Here is a 17607-nt window from a genome sequence, read left to right on the forward strand (position 1 = left end):
AAGCTGGCGACCTCGGGGTCTCGAACCTGGGTCCGCCGCATTCCAGTCTGACGCTCTATCCACTGTGCCACCGCCTGGTCAGACAATATAAAAATATTTTTAGAAAGAACAGAAAGCAATAGCCCATATCTCCTCTGTTATGCATGGGCCACAATTCCACATCAAATGGTAAATAACTAAATTTAATAGTGTGTTAAAAATATACTATGATCAACTAAGATATATCTAAAGATGTGATCATTTCAGAAAAATCTAACAATGGTAATTTTCTACATTAATAGAAAAAGAGGATTATAGGATTACCTTAAATGACCAAGAGAAAATATTTTATAAATTTCAAGAGACAATTACAGTAGAATATCTTAAGAAATTAAATAGAGAACTTATTAAACATGCCAAAGATGAAATGCCAAACCCTTGGGGGCAAGTGTTATATACACTGCTCACAAAAATTAGGGGAGATTTTATAGCTTCATATTCATTTTGAAATATCCCCTAATTTTTGTGAGCAGTATATTTTCAAGGGATTTTAGATACATTTCTTTTTTAAAATTGAGAAGAAAACAAGTACACCCACTAATATTCAAGTGTTTATGGTAACAGTGGGGGTCCTGGCCCATGTTATTAGGAAAAATAAGAATTAAGTGCAAGAATTAAGGCTGGAGCCTCCCCCCCCCCCCCCCATCAAGGCACATATGAGAAGCAATCAAGGCCCTGGCCGGTTGGCTCAGCGGTAGAGTGTCGGCCTGGCATGCGGGGGACCCAGGTTTGATTCCCGGCCAGGGCGCATAGGAGAAGCGTCCATTTGCTTCTCCACCCCCACCCCCTCCTTCCTCTCTGTTTCTCTCTTCCCCTCCCGCAGCCAAGGCTCCATTGGAGCAAAGATGGCCCAGGCGCTGGGGATGGCTCCTTGGCCTCTGCCCCAGGCGCTAGAGTGGCTCTGGTCTCAGCAGAGCGACGCCCTGGAGGGGCAGAGCATCGCCCCCTGGTGGGCAGAGCATCGCCCCTGGTGGGAGTGTCGGGTGGATCCCGGTCCTGCGCATGCGGGAGTCTGTCTGACTGTCTCTCCCCGTTTCCAGCTTCAGAAAAAGAAAAAAAAAAAAATGGCCCTGGCCGGTTGGCTCAGCGGTAGAGTGTCGGCCTAGCGTGCGGAGGACCCGGGTTCGATTCCCGGCCAGGGCACACAGGAGAAGCGCCCATTTGCTTCTCCACCCCTCCGCCGCGCTTTCCTCTCTGTCTCTCTCTTCCCCTCCCGCAGCCAAGGCTCCATTGGAGCAAAGATGGCCCGGGCGCTGGAGATGGCTCTGTGGCCTCTGCCTCAGGCGCTAGAGTGGCTCTGGTCGCAACATGGCGACGCCCCGGAGGGGCAGAGCATCGCCCCCTGGTGGGCAGAGCGTCGCCCCTGGTGGGCGTGCCAGGTGGATCCCGGTCGGGCGCATGCGGGAGTCTGTCTGACTGTCTCTCCCTGTTTCCAGCTTCAGAAAAATGAAAAAAAAAAAAAAAAGAAAAAGAAAAAAAAAAAAAAAAGAAAAAGAAAAAAAAAAAAAAAAAAGAAAAAAGAGAAGCAATCAATTAAAAAAAAAACTAAAATAAAGCAACTATGAGTTGATGCTTCTCATCTCTCTCCTCTCTTTCTCTCTCCCCCTTCCTGTCTCTCTCCTTCTCAAAAAAAAAAAAAAAAAAAGAAAGAAAGAATGAAATCTTCTCAGTTGCGACAGCATGGATGGACCTAGAGGGTATTACGGTAAGTGAACAAAGTCAGTCAGAGAAAGGCAGATACCACATGATGTCACTTCCATGCAGGATCTGTAGAACATTATAAACGAAGAAACAGACTCTCAGAGACCGGCTCACAGAAACAGAGAACAGCCTGATGGTGGCCCGAGGGGGGCGGGGAGGGGCTGGGTGGGAGAGGGGAAGGGTCTGAGCCACACAGGCTGGCAAGTGCAGAACCGTCACTGGGGTGTGAAGCCTGGGAGTGTAACCAATAATATTACAGTATCTAGGTGCGGTGCCAGGTGGGTACTAGACACACCGGGAGACCACTTCGTAAAGTATACGGTTGTCTCACCACTCTGCTGTACGTCTGACATGAGGACAAAATAATACTGGATGTAAACTGTAATTGAAAAATTTTAAAAAGAAATTATGTCAGGAAATCCCCACATCTGCTTTAGCTTGGTAGCTCAGCTGGTTAGAAGGTCATCCTGATACGCCAAGGTTGCGGGTTCGATCCTCAGCCAGGGCTCATACAGGAATCTACCAGTGTGAGTGGGACAACAAATCATGTTTCTCTCTTTCTCCCTTCTTTCTTTTCTAAAATCTATAAATAAAAAAAAAAAAATTTTTTTTTTTTTTTTTTTTTTTTTAGGAAAAATGAAATTCCAACGCCTGATTCATCTTGGTATACTGTCTATTCAGGTCCTTTATCCACTTTAAAGGGTTTTGTTTTTGTTATTGTTTTTTGCTATTGAGTTGTGTGAGTTCCTTATATATTTTGGATGTTAACCTTTTATCAGACATATGGTTTGCAAATATTTTCTCCCATTTTGTAGGTTGCCTTTCCACGTCTGCTCTGCCTTTAATTCGATGTCTGAAACTCTATTTTTCCGGTGTTATATTTGCCTTGTCACGGCAGGATGTGGAAATCCTCTTCCAAAGAGCCTGTTCCCTCCCTATTTCCTAACTCTCACTCGAAAGACGGGACACCACCCATCCGCCCTCCACATTTACTCGTCAGCATAAGAAGTCAATGTGGCACCCTCTAACAAATCATTTGGCTCCCATTTCTCCATTCCCAGTTCGTCACGGGATGAGTGCTGATTCCTCAGACTGAAGTGATTGTCCTGAACAGTGATTAGTTTATGAGTTTTAGCAGTCTGATTGTTTTTTTTCCTTATCTTCCATTTTCTGCCCCTCTGCTCACAGAAGAAAAAGCAAAAACTCAAAAGCATCTGCTGTCACAGACACCATTCCTGGTCCAGGCTCTAGAGGCCTTATTAGATGCGAAGCATACGGGAACGTGACATCATCTCTTCAAACTTTCTCGTCCTCACCTGTGGAGCAGAAGACACTACCAAACGTCACAGTGTGGCAGTAAGTGTTCGTATCCACGCCACAGTCCGCAGTACGGACACCAGCACAGCGCAGGTTCGTGGTAAAGCAACATGAGTCGCCATGGTTTTTCGCTTTGTGTCCTTCCCTCCCTCCATGTGTACTTTCCCTTCCAGTTTTCTTCCTCACCCTTTCCTTCCTTGTCTTCTTCTTATTCGTCCATGATGCCTGCGACAGGATCACGGTCAGGTGGATAAAAACAATTATTTTTTTTAAAAAGATTCTTCAGTTCTTAAATGATATTTCACATTCCCATTGATTGCATCGATCGATCGATTTGTTCCCTCAAATATGTCACACGCAAAATGCCAGCTGGCTCTAACTGGCTTCTTCCTGGGGAGACGGCCCGCGCGTTGACCTGGTGCTGCGGGCGACGCTCCCACACTTCCTGCTGAGATGGGCACCACGGGCCGTCCTTCTGCCTGGCTGACCCCGGAGGATGCCTCAGCACCCTGGCCCATCTCCAAGACTAATAAAGGCAGGGCCCTGTCCTGCGGCAGCGATCTCCGTTGGGCCCCCGGCCACACACACAAACCCTCCGCTCTCTCGGGACTTGTCAGTCATGAAGCCCTATGTCATGACCCTTTCCATCCTTCTGATCCTGGTTCAGAAGACTCCAGGTAACTCAGGCCTCTCTCAGCAGTTCTGGGGGCTGAAATGCGCTCTGGGTAGCGTGGGGACCCTCTGAGATCACTCCAGACCGGAGGCTCCACCAGACGCCTTCGCTCGTCTCGGGCAGGTTGTGGAGATGAACCCCGAGGTCCATCTCAGGCTAAGACCTCTCTCTCTCTCTTGGTCCCGCTCTGGCTCTGCCGAGACAAATGTAAGAGGCAGTTGCTGCAGGGAGAGCGGAGCGTTGACTGTCCGAAGCATTTTAGGTAGCGCTGTGATCTGATCCGGAGGGCAGCGCGGCTCCCACGCTGGGTGGGAGAGAGTTGTAGGAGAGATCCACAGCAGCTTGGAGGGTGAGCTGTGGTGGGGTGGCTCAGAACCTTAGAGTCATGATGAAAAAAATGGGAAGAGAAGTGGAGGGGGTGAGCAAGTCCGTCTATAAAATGGGGCTGGACTTAGGTTTTAGTGCAGTTTGGAGGGAATGGTGTGTGTGTGTGTGTGTGTGTGTGTGTGTGTGTGTGTGTGTGTGTGCTGGACTTAGGTTTTAGTGCAGTTTGGAGGGAATGGCGTGTGTGTGTGTGTGTGTGTGTGTGTGTGTGTGTGTGTGGTTGTTGAACCGAAGGTGGGCTTGGGTAGAACTGGGAGTTAGGATGGAGCAGAGTTTGTAGCTGGTCTGTGTTTTGGCTCCGATGCTGTGAATTGGGATTGAGTGGTTTAGTGGTTTGGCTAGTTTTATGTTTGTGTTAAGTTTTACGACGGAGCCTTCGGTGGTTGTCAGGAGAGACCCGACTGGGAATTGGAGTTAGATATTTGATTCAAGGAGGCATCTTATTCCAGCAGGACATAGGTGGGGTTTATCTGGGAGGTGGCTGGTTTCACCCAGGTTTGGGGGTGATTAAGTTTGAGTAAGACAGTCAAATTTATCACAACAGAGCTATGGCTGTTGAAATGGGGAGAATGGGTGCTGGATGAAAAATATCCAGTAATATTTTTTCAAATTCTTAAAAGAGTTTATTTAGTGTGATCTTCAAGGACACTGAAGAACGGTGGATATAACTATAAGTAGAGAGGAGAGAATGAAATCAGAAGTCTAGAGCCTTCTCAGTGTCTCTGTCAGACCTCGGCATGCACAGAGAGGCGTGGGAGTAGGCACAGCCCAGCCCTATAGAAAGTCAAGCTTGTGGCTCCTTCTCTGGGGCTGAGTTCAGAGTTATGGGGTCTAGTATTTTCCCTTCCTCCCTCTCCAGCGCCTCATTACCTGTCTTCTTCCTACGACACATTCTCCCTCCCCTTACTTCTCACCCAGTTTCATCTTCTTTACTTGAGAGGCAACCCTTCCCCGGTCCAGGCACGCTCGGTGTCCATGCTGGGAGAGTGGTTAAAACCGCAGGTGGGTTTGAAAAAAAAAAAAAAACCCAACAAAAAACAGGCACACAAAAAGGAGGACAGAACTCTATGCTTCAGAAGTCGTACGCAGTGTTGCTTCCTTCATAATGGCTTACGACGTTCACCTGGCAGAATTTATGGGCAGGAACTGTTCTGGGCAAACTTTTCTGAGACCATCAAAGTCATTTTTTTCCCCTTTTATCACCCCAAACGTAGACGTAGGAAATTAAACTGTTTGAAAGCCAAGATTCTGCCTTTTAAGTTTATGTGTTCCTGGTGTGGAGCAGAGTGCTTTACTCAGAAGGGGGTTTAGTGAGTGTTTATTGAGTTAGTGAATTGATAAATGACTTATACCTAGTGTAAATAAATACATATAGGTCGGACGAACCTTAGCAATGGAGTGGGCAAAGGATCACATCTGGAGTGCACAGATGGCTGAGAACTCATGTACCACAGTGATCTTGGCTCTGGGTGGAGCTGATAGAGCCTAAAGCATCGGTTTTGGTTTTAAATGTATGATTATTTTTAATTTTCTCTTAAAACAAGTCCAGTGTGGGAGAATGGGCCGGGCAATGTCTGTGGGTGAGTGTGAGCAGGTCGGGCAGGAGTGTGGCCCTCACTCCCAGCAGAAATCCGCAAGTCTTTTCTCTGAAACTCTCACAGAGCGTCTTGCTCTGGCCTCTCCCCCGACCTCTCGAGTCGGAATCTATAGGCTCTTGGTGTGAGGTTACTTAAAGACCCTCCAGTTATCACAAAGGATGACACATTTCATTAACTGCCTCCTCTGCAGACAGGACCGAGATGTTCTGATCTGGGGCAAACCCTCCCATTCCCATTTCTCCCATGGGGAGTGGACCCAGGTGGTCTCTGATGGGAGCCGTGTGTGTGGAGCCCACCTCTGTGTGGGCACTGGGCACAAGTCCAATGGGTGCTCACAGGGCAGCCCTTGAGGCCCTTGGAACCCCAGGAAGAGACTTTCGTATCAACAACACTGCTTAATATTTGTTTTCTTTTTTTACTACTTTTTCTGAGCATATTATACATGCTAATTTTATCACCATCAAATGTTAAGAAGTTGGTTTAGTTATTGTGCCCATTGTGAAGATGGTGCAGTGATGGACCTGGGAACCGAAGTAACTTGCTTGTAAGGACAGAAAACTAGAATGACAGCCAGGTTTGAATTGAGGTGGTTTTGACTCCAGCTCTTAATATTCTTTTTTTTTTTTTTTTCCAATTCAGTGAGAGGAGAGGAGGCAGAGACAGACTCCCACATGCACTCCGACTGGGACCCCTGCCCCTCTACTCCCGGCAAGCACATTAGGGGGTGATGCTCTGCCCATCTGGGGTGTTTCTCTGTTGCTCAGCAGCAGAGTTCTTAGCGCCTGAGGCAGAGGCCATGGAGCCATCCTCAGTGCCCGGGGCCAACTTGCTCCAATCGAGTCATGGCTGTAGGAGGGAAAGAGAGAGAGAAAGAGAAACAAGGAAGGGGAGGAGTGGAGAAGCAGATGGTTGCTTCTCCTCTGTGCCCTGACTGGGAATTGAACCCGGGATATTCACACACCAGGCCGACTCTCTACCACTGAGCCAACCAGCCAGGGCCTCTTAATATTCCCCAGGTGTATTCTTTTAAAAGCGTGCTTCCTCACTCCTATTTTCAGTGCTGTCTCGGAACTAAACGTGGCTATGTTTTCCCCAGGTGGTCTGATCAGATCCCACCGTGCTAAGAGCCAGGAGCCTTGGAATCCATGCGAGCTTTACCACGGCAGGTGCAGGGACGCCTGCAAAGAACAGGAGATTCAATACTTGACCTGCCCCAGTCATCAGAGATGCTGCCTGGAACTTCCTGGGAAAAGCACCAGCTCTAACAATGTGAGAGAGGACCCCAGCTCCAATCTGTCAGTTACAAACACTTAACGCTTCTCTCGGACTTGTGTATCTCCAAGCCTTGCCCCCTCCTCTGGAGCAATTCCTGCCCCGTTTCGGAATGCCCTCCCCATAAAAACGCATTCCTTCTCATGCCCGTGTCTTTCCTCTGTGGGTCGTTCTCATCGGACAGGGGAAGGTCAGGCTGGGTGCTGGAGAACCCCGGGGTATAGAAAGCTCCCTGGCAAATAAAATAAAATAAAAAACCAAACAAAAAAAACCCCCAATTGGGATGCTAAGCTAGCTCAGTAGAGGTTGAGGGTGCCAAGGAAGGAGGGCGATCACGCTTCTGCTCTTCTTGGCACCACGAAGGGGGGTGTGATTTCTTCTGGAGGCCGCAGAGAGAAGGTGGCCACTGCATGGAGTCTGGCTGATCCAGTGACATGTAGAAGTGATAGATTCCCCGAGTCTCAGAGAACCCTGTAGGGTCAGGACAGGGGCAACAGAGGACTCACTTATTCTCCAAGCGAAAAATCTCAACTAATTAAGAAAACTTTAATGTTTTATTCCCTTGAATGTGCATTTTTACTCCTTTGGGGATCCTCAATGTCACCTTGCTTCTCAAAAAGTAACGTGATTTTCTTTGTTTTCAAATGTATACATTTGTCTGCCTTTATTGTGTTACGAGCACTCCGATTAAATGGTGTCTTTGAAGTGTATTGTTCTAGAACAGGCGTCCCCAAACTACTGCCGGCGGGCTGCATGCCGCCCCCGAGGCCATTTATCCGGCCCCCCGCCGCACTTCCTGAAGGGGCACCTCTTTCATTGGTGGTCAGTGAGAGGAGCACTGTATGTGGCGGCCCTCCAACGGTCTGAGGGACAGTGAACTGGCCCCCTGTGTAAAAAGTTTGGGGACCCCTGTTCTAGAAGGTCCCCCTCGTTCTCGCCAACATCGAATTTCTCTCTTTTTTTTTTCTTCTAAAGCTTTGCCTTGCCACTGCTTATCAACACGAATCTTATAGAAATTTTTTAGGTATATTAAGTTAAAAGGAAGTGTGTAATTTTGATGTGTGAAACAATGGGAGTGAAGCGATTCCCAGCGCCCTGGCTAATGGTCATTCTCCTTCTTCCTTTCTGAAAAACAGTTCTAATGAATAACAAATGCTTATTTAATTTTTCCAAGTTAATGCTGGACATTCGTGTGCAGCACCCTGGCCTCATTTCTGTGATTCCGAGTAGAGTGGAAGTGGAGGACAGGATCGAACCCGCACCTCACTCAGCCGTTACAGTACTATCGACTGTACTCCCTGTGCTGTACTTTACACCCCCAGCTATTCTGTAACTGCCAGCCTGCACTTCTCAATCCCTTCACCTCTTCTACCCAGTCCCCAGTGCCCCTTCCCTCTGGCCACCATCAACCTGCTCTCTGTGTCGACGAGTCCGTGTCTGCTCATTGATACTGTTCTCTAGACTGTACATAGAAGTGAAATCATGTGGTTTGGTTTCTCAGACTGACTTGTTTCGCTCAGCATGACGCCCGCTAGGTCCATCCACGTTGTTGCAGTGGGATCGCTGGCTCATAAGGCAGTTCCATTTTTTTTTTCCTTTGTACTTTTCTGAAGTTGGAAACGGGGAGGCAGTCAGACAGACTCCCGCATGTGCCCAACCAGGATCCACCCGGCATGCCCACCAGGGGGCGATGATCTGCCCATCTGGGGCGTTGCTCTGTTGCAACCAGAGCCGTTCTAGCGCCTGAGGCAGAGGCCATGGAGCCATCCCCAGCACCCAGGCCAACTTTGCTCCAGTGGAACCTTGGCTGCGGGAGGGGAAGAGAGAGACAGAGAGGAAGGAGAGGGGGAGGGGTGGAGAAGCAAATGGGTGCTTCTCCTGTGTGCCCTGGCCAGGAATCGAACCCAGGACTCCTACATGCCAGGCCAATGTTCTACCACTGAGCCAACTGGCCAGGGCTCCATTTTTGATTTTTTGAGGAACCTCCATACTGTTTCCCACAGTGGCTGCTCCGACCCGCACTCCCAAGGTTTTTGCGGGGAGGAGGGGTGAATACTGGCCCCTCTTGGTTTGCCGTCTCACTGACGTCACTCCCCGGTTTTTGTTTTTCACCTTCCATATTTTTTTCTCCTTTTTCCATTCCCCCTCCCTCCATCTCCCCACGTCGTTTTTTTTTTTTTTCTTTTCTTTTATCCTGACAGCCAGCTAGCACACTGTTGTATGGACAGTTCAGTGCCACCGACTGATGTGACATATTCCTGCAAGGAAGACAAAGAAATACACTGTTTAAAGTTTCTTTATTTCTTAAAAATCACTTACTAGCTTTCCTGAATTTGTTGAACTGATGAACAGTCTCATTCATCCCAGCTCGTCTTAGCCAGTGGGGAGACCGACTTTCACTTTCCTGTCTCCCACCCGGGTGTGGGTGCGGGTGGGGGCAGAGCTCCCACGTTCTCACCGAGTTCCCAGACGCCGTCTGTCTGTGATGCGTGTCATCTTCCTGCCTGGCTGAGCTCAGCTCTGCCCCGTCCTTCCAGGTTCACCGCTCACAACCTAAGCCTACTCCTGAGACTAATAAAGCAGGGAGCGGCCCCTGTGGCCAAGACCTCTCCCCTGTCCCCTCTGCCTGTCCTCCACTCTCTCCGAACCTGTCAGTTATGAAGCCTTACTTAATAACTGTTGTCGTCTTTCTGGTTCTGGTTTATAAGACTTCAGGTAACGTCAGGTACTCTCAAAGCTTCTGGGGTCCTGCATGTGGTTGTGCGGTCCGGGTGACCTGAGGTCAGACAGCGGAGGGGCGTTCACCTCAAGGTGCATATTATTCCAGCATCTTCCTGGCCTTAGAGGGCTATAATCCGTGTGAAGGCTTGGAGCCCCTGGGTCGAGGGGTGGTAGGGAATACGGGGCATAGAGCATACTAGGGACATGGGTTACATGTGTGGAATTAAGTCCAAATTGAGATTTATAAGGTCAATCAAGGGGTTACTTTGGAGATTGAGAAATGAATTGTGGTACAGAGAGGACAGGGCCTTTTGATTGAGGGAATGGAAGAAAAGTCAGTAGTGATTATTTGGAGGTGAGATTTCTGGAATGGTTATGGGCTGAGTTGGGAATGTTTGTGGTTGAATGGATCTTGCAGCAAAGCTGAGTGGAACTGGGAATTGGAGGAGATGGGGTTTCTCTGTGGGCTTCTTGTTGAGTTGAAGCTGGATATTGGTGCTAGGTGGCTTGATTGATGTTGTGTTTGTGTTGGGGTAGCACAGGGGGAGGCAAGGCTGGGATTCGGAGTTGGGTTTTGTCTACTGTTTGCTTCAAGGAGGATGAATGTGAGGTTGATATGGAGTTTGTATTAGCCTGGGATAGGAGCTGGTCAGATTTGAATGAGACATTGAGTTTTCTTGTGTCTATTAAAATGACCTCGGTGATAAACTTCCTCAGCTTTTGTTTGGGATAGTCTTTACCTCTCCTTCATTCCTGGAAGAAACTTTGCTGGGTAAGGTATTCTTGGTTGGCAGTTTTTCTTTTTCCTTTTCGCACGGGAAATACCATCCACTCTAGTCTAGCCTGCAGTGTTTTGTTTGTTTGTGTTCTAAAACATTGCTAAGAAATTTGCTGATAGTTGTATAGGGGTCCTTTTACATGTGAAAAATTTTCTCAGCTGCTTAAAAAATTTTCTCGGCCCTGGCCGGTTGGCTCAGCAGTACAGCGTTGGCCTGGTGTGCAGGGGACCCGGGTTCAATTCCCGGCCAGGGCACATAGGAGAAGCACCCATTTGCTTCTCCACCCCCGCCCCCCCTCCTTCCTCTCTGTTTCTCTCTTCCCCTCCCGCAGCCAAGGCTCCATTGGAGCAAAGATGGCCCGGGCGCTGAGGATGGCTCCTTGGCCTCTGCCCCAGGCGCTAGAGTGGCTCTGGTCGCGGCAGAGCGACGCCCTGGAGGGGCAGAGCGTCGCCCCCTGGTGGGCAGAGCATCACCCCTGGTGGGCGTGCCGGGTGGATCCTGGTCGGGCGCATGCGGGAGTCTGTCTGATTGTCTCTCCCCGTTTCCAGCTTCAGAAAAATACAAAAAAAAAAAAAAAATTTTCTCTTTGTCTTTGATTTTAGGCAGTTTTATTATATAATGCAGTGTTTTTCAAGCATAGGTCCACAGACTGGTGCAAGTCCACCAGAAATTTTGTGCCATCCTAGAAAGAGTTAACCACCAGATTGATACAAAATTTCTATTGTAATATAGCTCATCCAGAGATCCTGGGTGGGCCATATGGTGGTGTTCCCAGGAAGGCTTGATGCTGTAGTTTTGGGTGACCTGGTGCTGGGGTATGTCGACAGCCTGGGATGGCAGTAGTCAGCCTGGCACCGGGTCCCATCAAGAACCCTGTGCTCACAGGCGAAACCCTGTAGCCTGGTGTTCACTGGGAGCCTGGGGCCTCAGGAGGCACTCACATCCACAGAAACTAGCCAGTGCCGGGAGAATGGTGTCACAAGGGCCATCCGGGCCCACTGGCGCCAACTGGTGTTGTAGTGAGAAGCATGGGCTTACAGGAGCCCACCAGAACCCTGGTTCCCTGGAAGTAGCCAGTCCCGGGGAAGGTTAGGAGTCTGTGTTTGTCAGAGTCCACCGGGATCCTGAGGCCAGAGGAGCTGCTGGGGGCAATGAGATCCAGAAGGTACTGTGGTAGCTCCGGGTTCCTCTAGGTTGATGGGGGCCCTCTCTGACCCTGGAGCCGAGGAAGCCCCCTGGAGCTGTGGTACCCACCTGGGCCTGCTGAACTGCCTGGGCTGCTTGAGCTGACAGGCACCTGGGCTCGAAGGGGCCTGTGGAGACCCTGGAACTGAGGAAGCCAGCCTGAGCCACTGGAGATGCTTGGGGTAGATGCCAGGGTGAGTTGGGGGCCGGGATTTGCAGGGAGGTCTGAGAAGCCAGTGTTACCAGAGCTGCCTGAGGCCTTGGAGCCTCCAGGGTGAACCGGGGGTGGGGGGGGGAGGAGCGGGGGGGGGGGGGGACTCAGCTCACGGGGGGGGGGGGACTCAGCTCACGGGGGGGGGGGGTGCCGTGGACCATGCCTGAGGCTGTGCAGTCTGCAAACGCCAGGGCAAGCCGGGGCGCTGGATTCATGGAAGCCCATTGGGAGCCTAGAGCCATGGACGCCACCTGGTGCAGTGGGAGCCACCTGGGGCCGTGAGAACTGTCTGTCTCTCCCTTTAATTCTGTCAGTATTCGCTTCCTACATTGAGGAGTTCTAGTCGTGGGGCTCCCATGGGGCCACAGACCCCCCGAACTCTCACCAGCTGCAGTGCCCACCACTGCTTTCCACAGCCAACCTGACATGCAAATTACGCCCCGTTTTCCCTCAGTTCTCTGACTCAAACAAGGCAGAAACTACTCCCTCTGGTGGCCCAGACGCTAGCCAGAACAGTGTGAGCCAGCGGTTCTCAACCTGTGGGTCACGACCCCCGCAGGGTCGCCTAAAGCCATCGGAAAATACATAATGCATGTCAGGTATTTACATTCCGAATCATAACTGTAGCAAAATTAAAGTTATGAAGTAGCCACCCAAATTATTTTTTGGTTTGGGGTCACTGCAACATGAGGAACTGTATTGCGGGGTCACGGCATTAGAAAGGTTGAGAACCACTGTTGTAAGCAAATTACATTATTTTCCCCCTGTCCATCCTGATGGATGAGCTGAGAATTAGGGGGCTTCCTCCTGACCATGCCACGTTTCACCAAAGAGTGGGTGGAGCAAGAGGGGGTGAAAATGCCCTAGATGTTCACCACGTTCTTGAGCGGGGACTTGTTTCCGGTTAGGTGTTTGCTGGGTTGATGCGGCTTTGTAAAGGCTTTCTAGAGTTCCTTCCCACAACACTACCATGGCCCCGCGAGGGAAACAAGGACACGAAGCTCCCTTGCCTGCTACCATCGTGCTGAGGCTGTCTCTCTGGGGTTCCGAGTCATGCAGACCAGACACCGCGTCTTGGTTCTCTCCCTTACCGAACCGGGCACCCCAGCGGAACCATGATCTCTCTCGGTGCTTTAGTTTCCTTAATTGAAAAAAAAAAACACAACACAACGAATATGAGAGTTTTCCTCAAACTAACATAAATTCTTGACACAAGTGGTGTTAAATGTTTGCTAGTGGGTACTATTGTCTTTCCAAAGGCCTTGATTTGGGGGAAACCCAGCTGTTACTCCCGATCAATGCTGACTGGAGGCTAGCCGCGTGGCAGGGATTGAATCCCCAAAGGAATCTCAGCAAAGGGCCTGTATACACATGTATGTATCTGAGCGACGGGTTTGCTGGTCTGGGCACTGATACACGACTGTCAATGCACAGCGATGGGTGTGCTCAGTCTGTGTGTGATTGTGGATCTGTGAGTACACTCAGTTGTGCACGTGTCCGTGCCAGTGTGCCCATTGATACAGTCCTTGTTTCTGTGGGGGGCAGTGCACAGAGGGTTTCATGCATGTTACACACTTATTATTTCAAAACATGAAGGCCCCATTGAACATATGTGTGTCCTAACTTGGAGTAGACCCGGGCTAGCTCAAAAAAACGTTGAACATTGAGAACACATATATATATATTCAGAAAAGTGGGAACTGGCCTGATTTTGTAGTCTTAAACTCTCAGAAAAACACCTTTTATCTAATAATAATTACAACAACAACAGGAACCACAACAGTAATAACAACAAAAACGAATGTTTAGTTACCTCTCAGCAAGTGGCAGACGTTATTCTAAGAACTTACATAGATGAACTCAGTTGACAATCGCAACAGGAAGAAGTAGTGTCTTGTAAGTATTATTATCGCCGTTGTACAGATGAGCGCGGGGAAGGGACAGAGAGCTGGAATTCCTTGTCCAAAGACCACGGTCTAGTAAACAGCGGAGCTCAGGCTTGTGTCCAGATAATTTTGATTCCAGCTCCCCCATGCGGAACATTTCCATGCCGTCCCTTACCATGGTCGCCCTAGAGTCTAATCACAGCCATGATTTTTTTTTTCCAGGAAGCATGAGAAAATTACCCCTCAAAATTAAGAAAGTGAAATTTGCAAGCAAGTGTCCACAAGACGAGGGGGTGTGCAGAACTTCGTGCGAACCATCCGAGACTGAATTCACCGTCTGTCAAGACAACAAAAAGTGCTGCTTAAAATCATCGTCCGCGACCGTCCTTCCCGGCCTCGTGGCGGAGGACCCGTATGCATTTTCCCCCACAAGCAAACCTTTTTACTGAAGATTCTCCACCTTTTCCTCTCCGGGAAATCTTCCTGTCAAACAGTGTCACTATAAAACTGCATTCCAACCTCCCTGTGTCTGTCTTTTATTCTACCAAGACTCAGGGTGGGAGGAGGGAAGTTGAGGGGGGAGGCGTACAGTCTGGTAAAAGGTCCCCAGTCAAGAAAGCAAATAAATTGCTGGGATCGTGCGGTAGCTGTCGATAGTACATGGCACTCTGAGGTCGCCGGTTCAAACCCTTGGGCTTACCTGGTCAAGGCACATGTGCGAGTTGATGCTTCCTGTTCCTCCCTGCCCCCATCTCTCTCTCTCTCTCTCTCCCCTTTCTCTAAAATTAATAAATAAAACCTAAATAAAATATGTTAATATTACAGAGGGAGGGAGATTATATTTTACCTTGCTCGTCGCAGACCGTGAAAAAGACGGGGGGCAGGCACTTCACAAAACTGGGTACTTAACTGGCCACTACACACGTGATTGGCTGTCAGTACTCATCAGCTACCAAGGAAAAGCCAGCGGCGACCTCAGGGCGACGTTACTGGGCATGCGCCCAAATGGCTGAGCGCAGGGCAGTCCCATACGGCGGGGAGGGTGCGGGGGAACGGGTACCCTCACCTACTGCGGGCGGGGGTATAAATTTGCTGGGGCTGCCCTTACAGAGACTGGATTGCCCGCATAACAGACGTTTATTTCCTCACCATTCCATAGACTACAGGTCCAAGATCGAGGTGTTGGCAGAGCTGATTCTTGGGAGGCCTCTCCCTCGGGCTTGTTGGCAGCCATCTTGCCTTTGTGATGTCACGTGGTTTCCCTATCTTGTGTCCTCTTATGGGGACGCCCATCTGTCCGATTAGGGCCCACTCTGACGGTTTATTTGAACATAATTATCTATTTAAATTTGGACCCTGTTTCCAAATGCAGTCATGTTCTTTGATACTGATGATTAGAACCTCAACACATGAATTTTGAGGCGACGCAATTTAGCCACCAACGGGTGAGGGAAGGTGGTGGTCGAATTAGAACAGCGGAGGCAGAGATGAAGAACGGGTACCTTGGAACGTCTACGTGGCTGACGTGCCGGGGGCAGTGGAGGATGGGAAGTTACCACAGATATATTTTAGGTATGCTTTGAATACTTAATTGATTTCCGGTTTCTCTGTCTCCTTTCGTCTTCCATGTCTTTGCTTTTTTAAGGTGGCATCTTCCAAAGTCACAGGTAGGGAGTGGATTTTCACTGTCATTTCAAGAGTGAAGAAGGCTTTAAGGCTGGTAAGGCACATGGCGTTTATGATGTAGTCCAACATTTCCATTTTGGGGACGGGCAAACCGAGGCCTTAGAGTAGTAAGATGACCCTGTCGCAACCCGTTAGTGCATCTGGATTTTCCCTGCACCCTTCTTACTTCTTTGGGACTAAGGGCCTGCCATCATGTGTACCCAACTCTCTAAGACTCCTGGATTCCTTCGTGGGTGTGATTTGTCCAGCTGAAAATAAATAAAAACTTTTGGTGGCTCCTAAGGAGTTTTCTGCAGCCACTGGTGTGGTCTGGGTCGAGGCCTAGGTATTCATTGGAATCACAGCGTCTAGGTAATGTGAGACCCAGACCCTGACCCACTCTGCAGGTATCCCAGGGACATCCTTTTAGGTCTGGGAAATAATTGTGCCCCTCAGTCACATCCACTCTACAACACATGACCTGTGAATTAGGAAGTGCAACAGGCTATAACGTGAAACACAAGGATATGCGAAAGGGCGTCTTAACAAATTAGGGTTTTACGACTCTCACATGACAGAAATCCCAGGGAGGCGATGAGAGCTTCACCACAATGCCAGGCGCCGGGCAGTGTCTCCCATTTCCCCACACTGCTGGCATGTGCCTTTGCCTGACATTATAAGATGGCGTGGCATTGCCTCCAGGACCAGGACCGTGTTTCATGCAGAAGGAGGAGGCAGGACAAACGCCAATGGGTACATACCACTTGAATCTCCTCCCCCTCCCTTTTCATCATCTTATCAGATAACACCACTAAAAACACTCTGCTTGGTATCATTGGCCATAGTGGCATCACGTTCCACCACAGGGAGTTCGCAAAGCTTGGAAAAGTTGTTTACGTGGGCATCTTGCTGCACCCAAACTATCATTCAGACATGATATAATGTACTAAGGAGCAAATAAGTGGAAATGGCTGGGGCACACTCATTCCTCGACAGATCCCAAGTAGCGCACGGAATGCCCTGGGAAAGGTGGCTGACCCGGCGGGGAGAGCTAAGGGTCCCTTTTCTGGAACGTCAAGCTCTGACTGTGCTGGCGGCCTGTGGGCACACCCTTGCCCTGAACCCTGTGGACCATCACAGAAGACAGGTGGGGAACTGCATGTTCGTACCACCATGAACGGAGCAGGCTGGAGCTGGGGCAGATGGAAGAGTTCTGTTGACAGGGGATCAGCGCCCCTGCTGAGGATTTAAGTCAGCTGATGAATTTTGGCAACTGGAACATGGAGGGGCTTCTCAAAAAACCTCTCAAGCCCTGGCTAATTTCCTCAGTGGGTAGAGTGTCAGACCAGCATGTAGATATCCTGGGTTCAATCCCTGGTCAGGGCACACAAGAGAAGCAACCATCTGCTACTCTCCCCTTCCCTATCCCCTTACCCTCCCTCTTCCCCTTCCTCAGCCAGTGGCTCGACTGGTCCAAGCACTGGCCCTGGCACTGAGCATAGCTTGATTGGTCCCAGCATTGGCCTCAGGCACTAAAAATAGCATGGTACTCGAGCATTGGAACATTGGCCCCAGACGGGGTTGCTGGGTGGATACCAGTCAGGGCACATGTAGGAGTTTGTCTGACTATCTCCCCTCCTCTCATTAAAAAACAAAACAAAACATAACAAAAAAACCTCTCTCTTACTGAGACACAATATATGGTCAGGCAACACGCTTAGAGTTGATGAGATGGTATTTAATATTTAAAAATTTTCATGGAAGTGGCCTTACTGCCCAGCTCACTGCTTAGCTCAGTTACCAAAAATAACCCCCCTAAAATCCTATGGATTCCAGTCACAATCAAAAGAGCCAATCAAAAAGAATTTAACACTCTAGCTGGGTAGCTTAGTTGGTTAAAGCATTGTCTTGATATGTCAAGATTGCAGGTTCAATCTCTAATCAGAGCACATACAAGAATCAACTAATGAATGCATAAATAAGTGGGACGACAAATAGATGTCTCTCTCTCTCTCTCTCTCTCTGTCTCTTCCTTCCTCTAGCTCTAAAATAAATGCTAAAAATTTTTTTTTTTTAACTTAACATAGTTTACTTGGACAGCCTGACTCAAACCCCGTCCCATTCAGAGCAAACCGCTGTGGTGAAAATGATGTGTCTTCTACCCCTTTTAGTC

General features: G+C 49.2%; 1 protein-coding gene and 1 long non-coding RNA gene across 2 annotated transcripts in view; both read left to right on the forward strand.

Moving 5' to 3' along the window:
• Positions 1 to 17607, forward strand: part of LOC136405121 (uncharacterized) — a 249628-nt gene that overhangs the window by 104395 nt on the left and 127626 nt on the right. The gene's annotated exons all lie outside the window — the stretch shown is intronic.
• On the forward strand, positions 1720 to 7026 carry DEFB116 (defensin beta 116). Its single transcript, XM_066385150.1, has 3 exons — positions 1720 to 1744; positions 3615 to 3734; positions 6809 to 7026. The coding sequence occupies exons 1-3, from the start codon at positions 1720 to 1722 to the stop codon at positions 7024 to 7026; spliced, it is 363 nt and encodes a 120-aa protein (XP_066241247.1).

Source organism: Saccopteryx leptura, chromosome 5 (genome assembly GCF_036850995.1).
Source record: "Saccopteryx leptura isolate mSacLep1 chromosome 5, mSacLep1_pri_phased_curated, whole genome shotgun sequence".
Taxonomy (NCBI): Eukaryota; Metazoa; Chordata; class Mammalia; order Chiroptera; family Emballonuridae; genus Saccopteryx; species Saccopteryx leptura.

Bases quoted from the DNA above. Each gene is read 5' to 3' on its own strand.
- DEFB116 (XM_066385150.1), top strand. From the start codon at position 1,720: ATGGATGGACCTAGAGGGTATTACG. The intron at 1,745-3,614 runs GTAAGTGAACAA...GTCCTGCGGCAG, and splicing joins TGGACCTAGAGGGTATTACG to CGATCTCCGTTGGGCCCCCG. The intron at 3,735-6,808 runs GTAACTCAGGCC...TGTTTTCCCCAG, and splicing joins CCTGGTTCAGAAGACTCCAG to GTGGTCTGATCAGATCCCAC.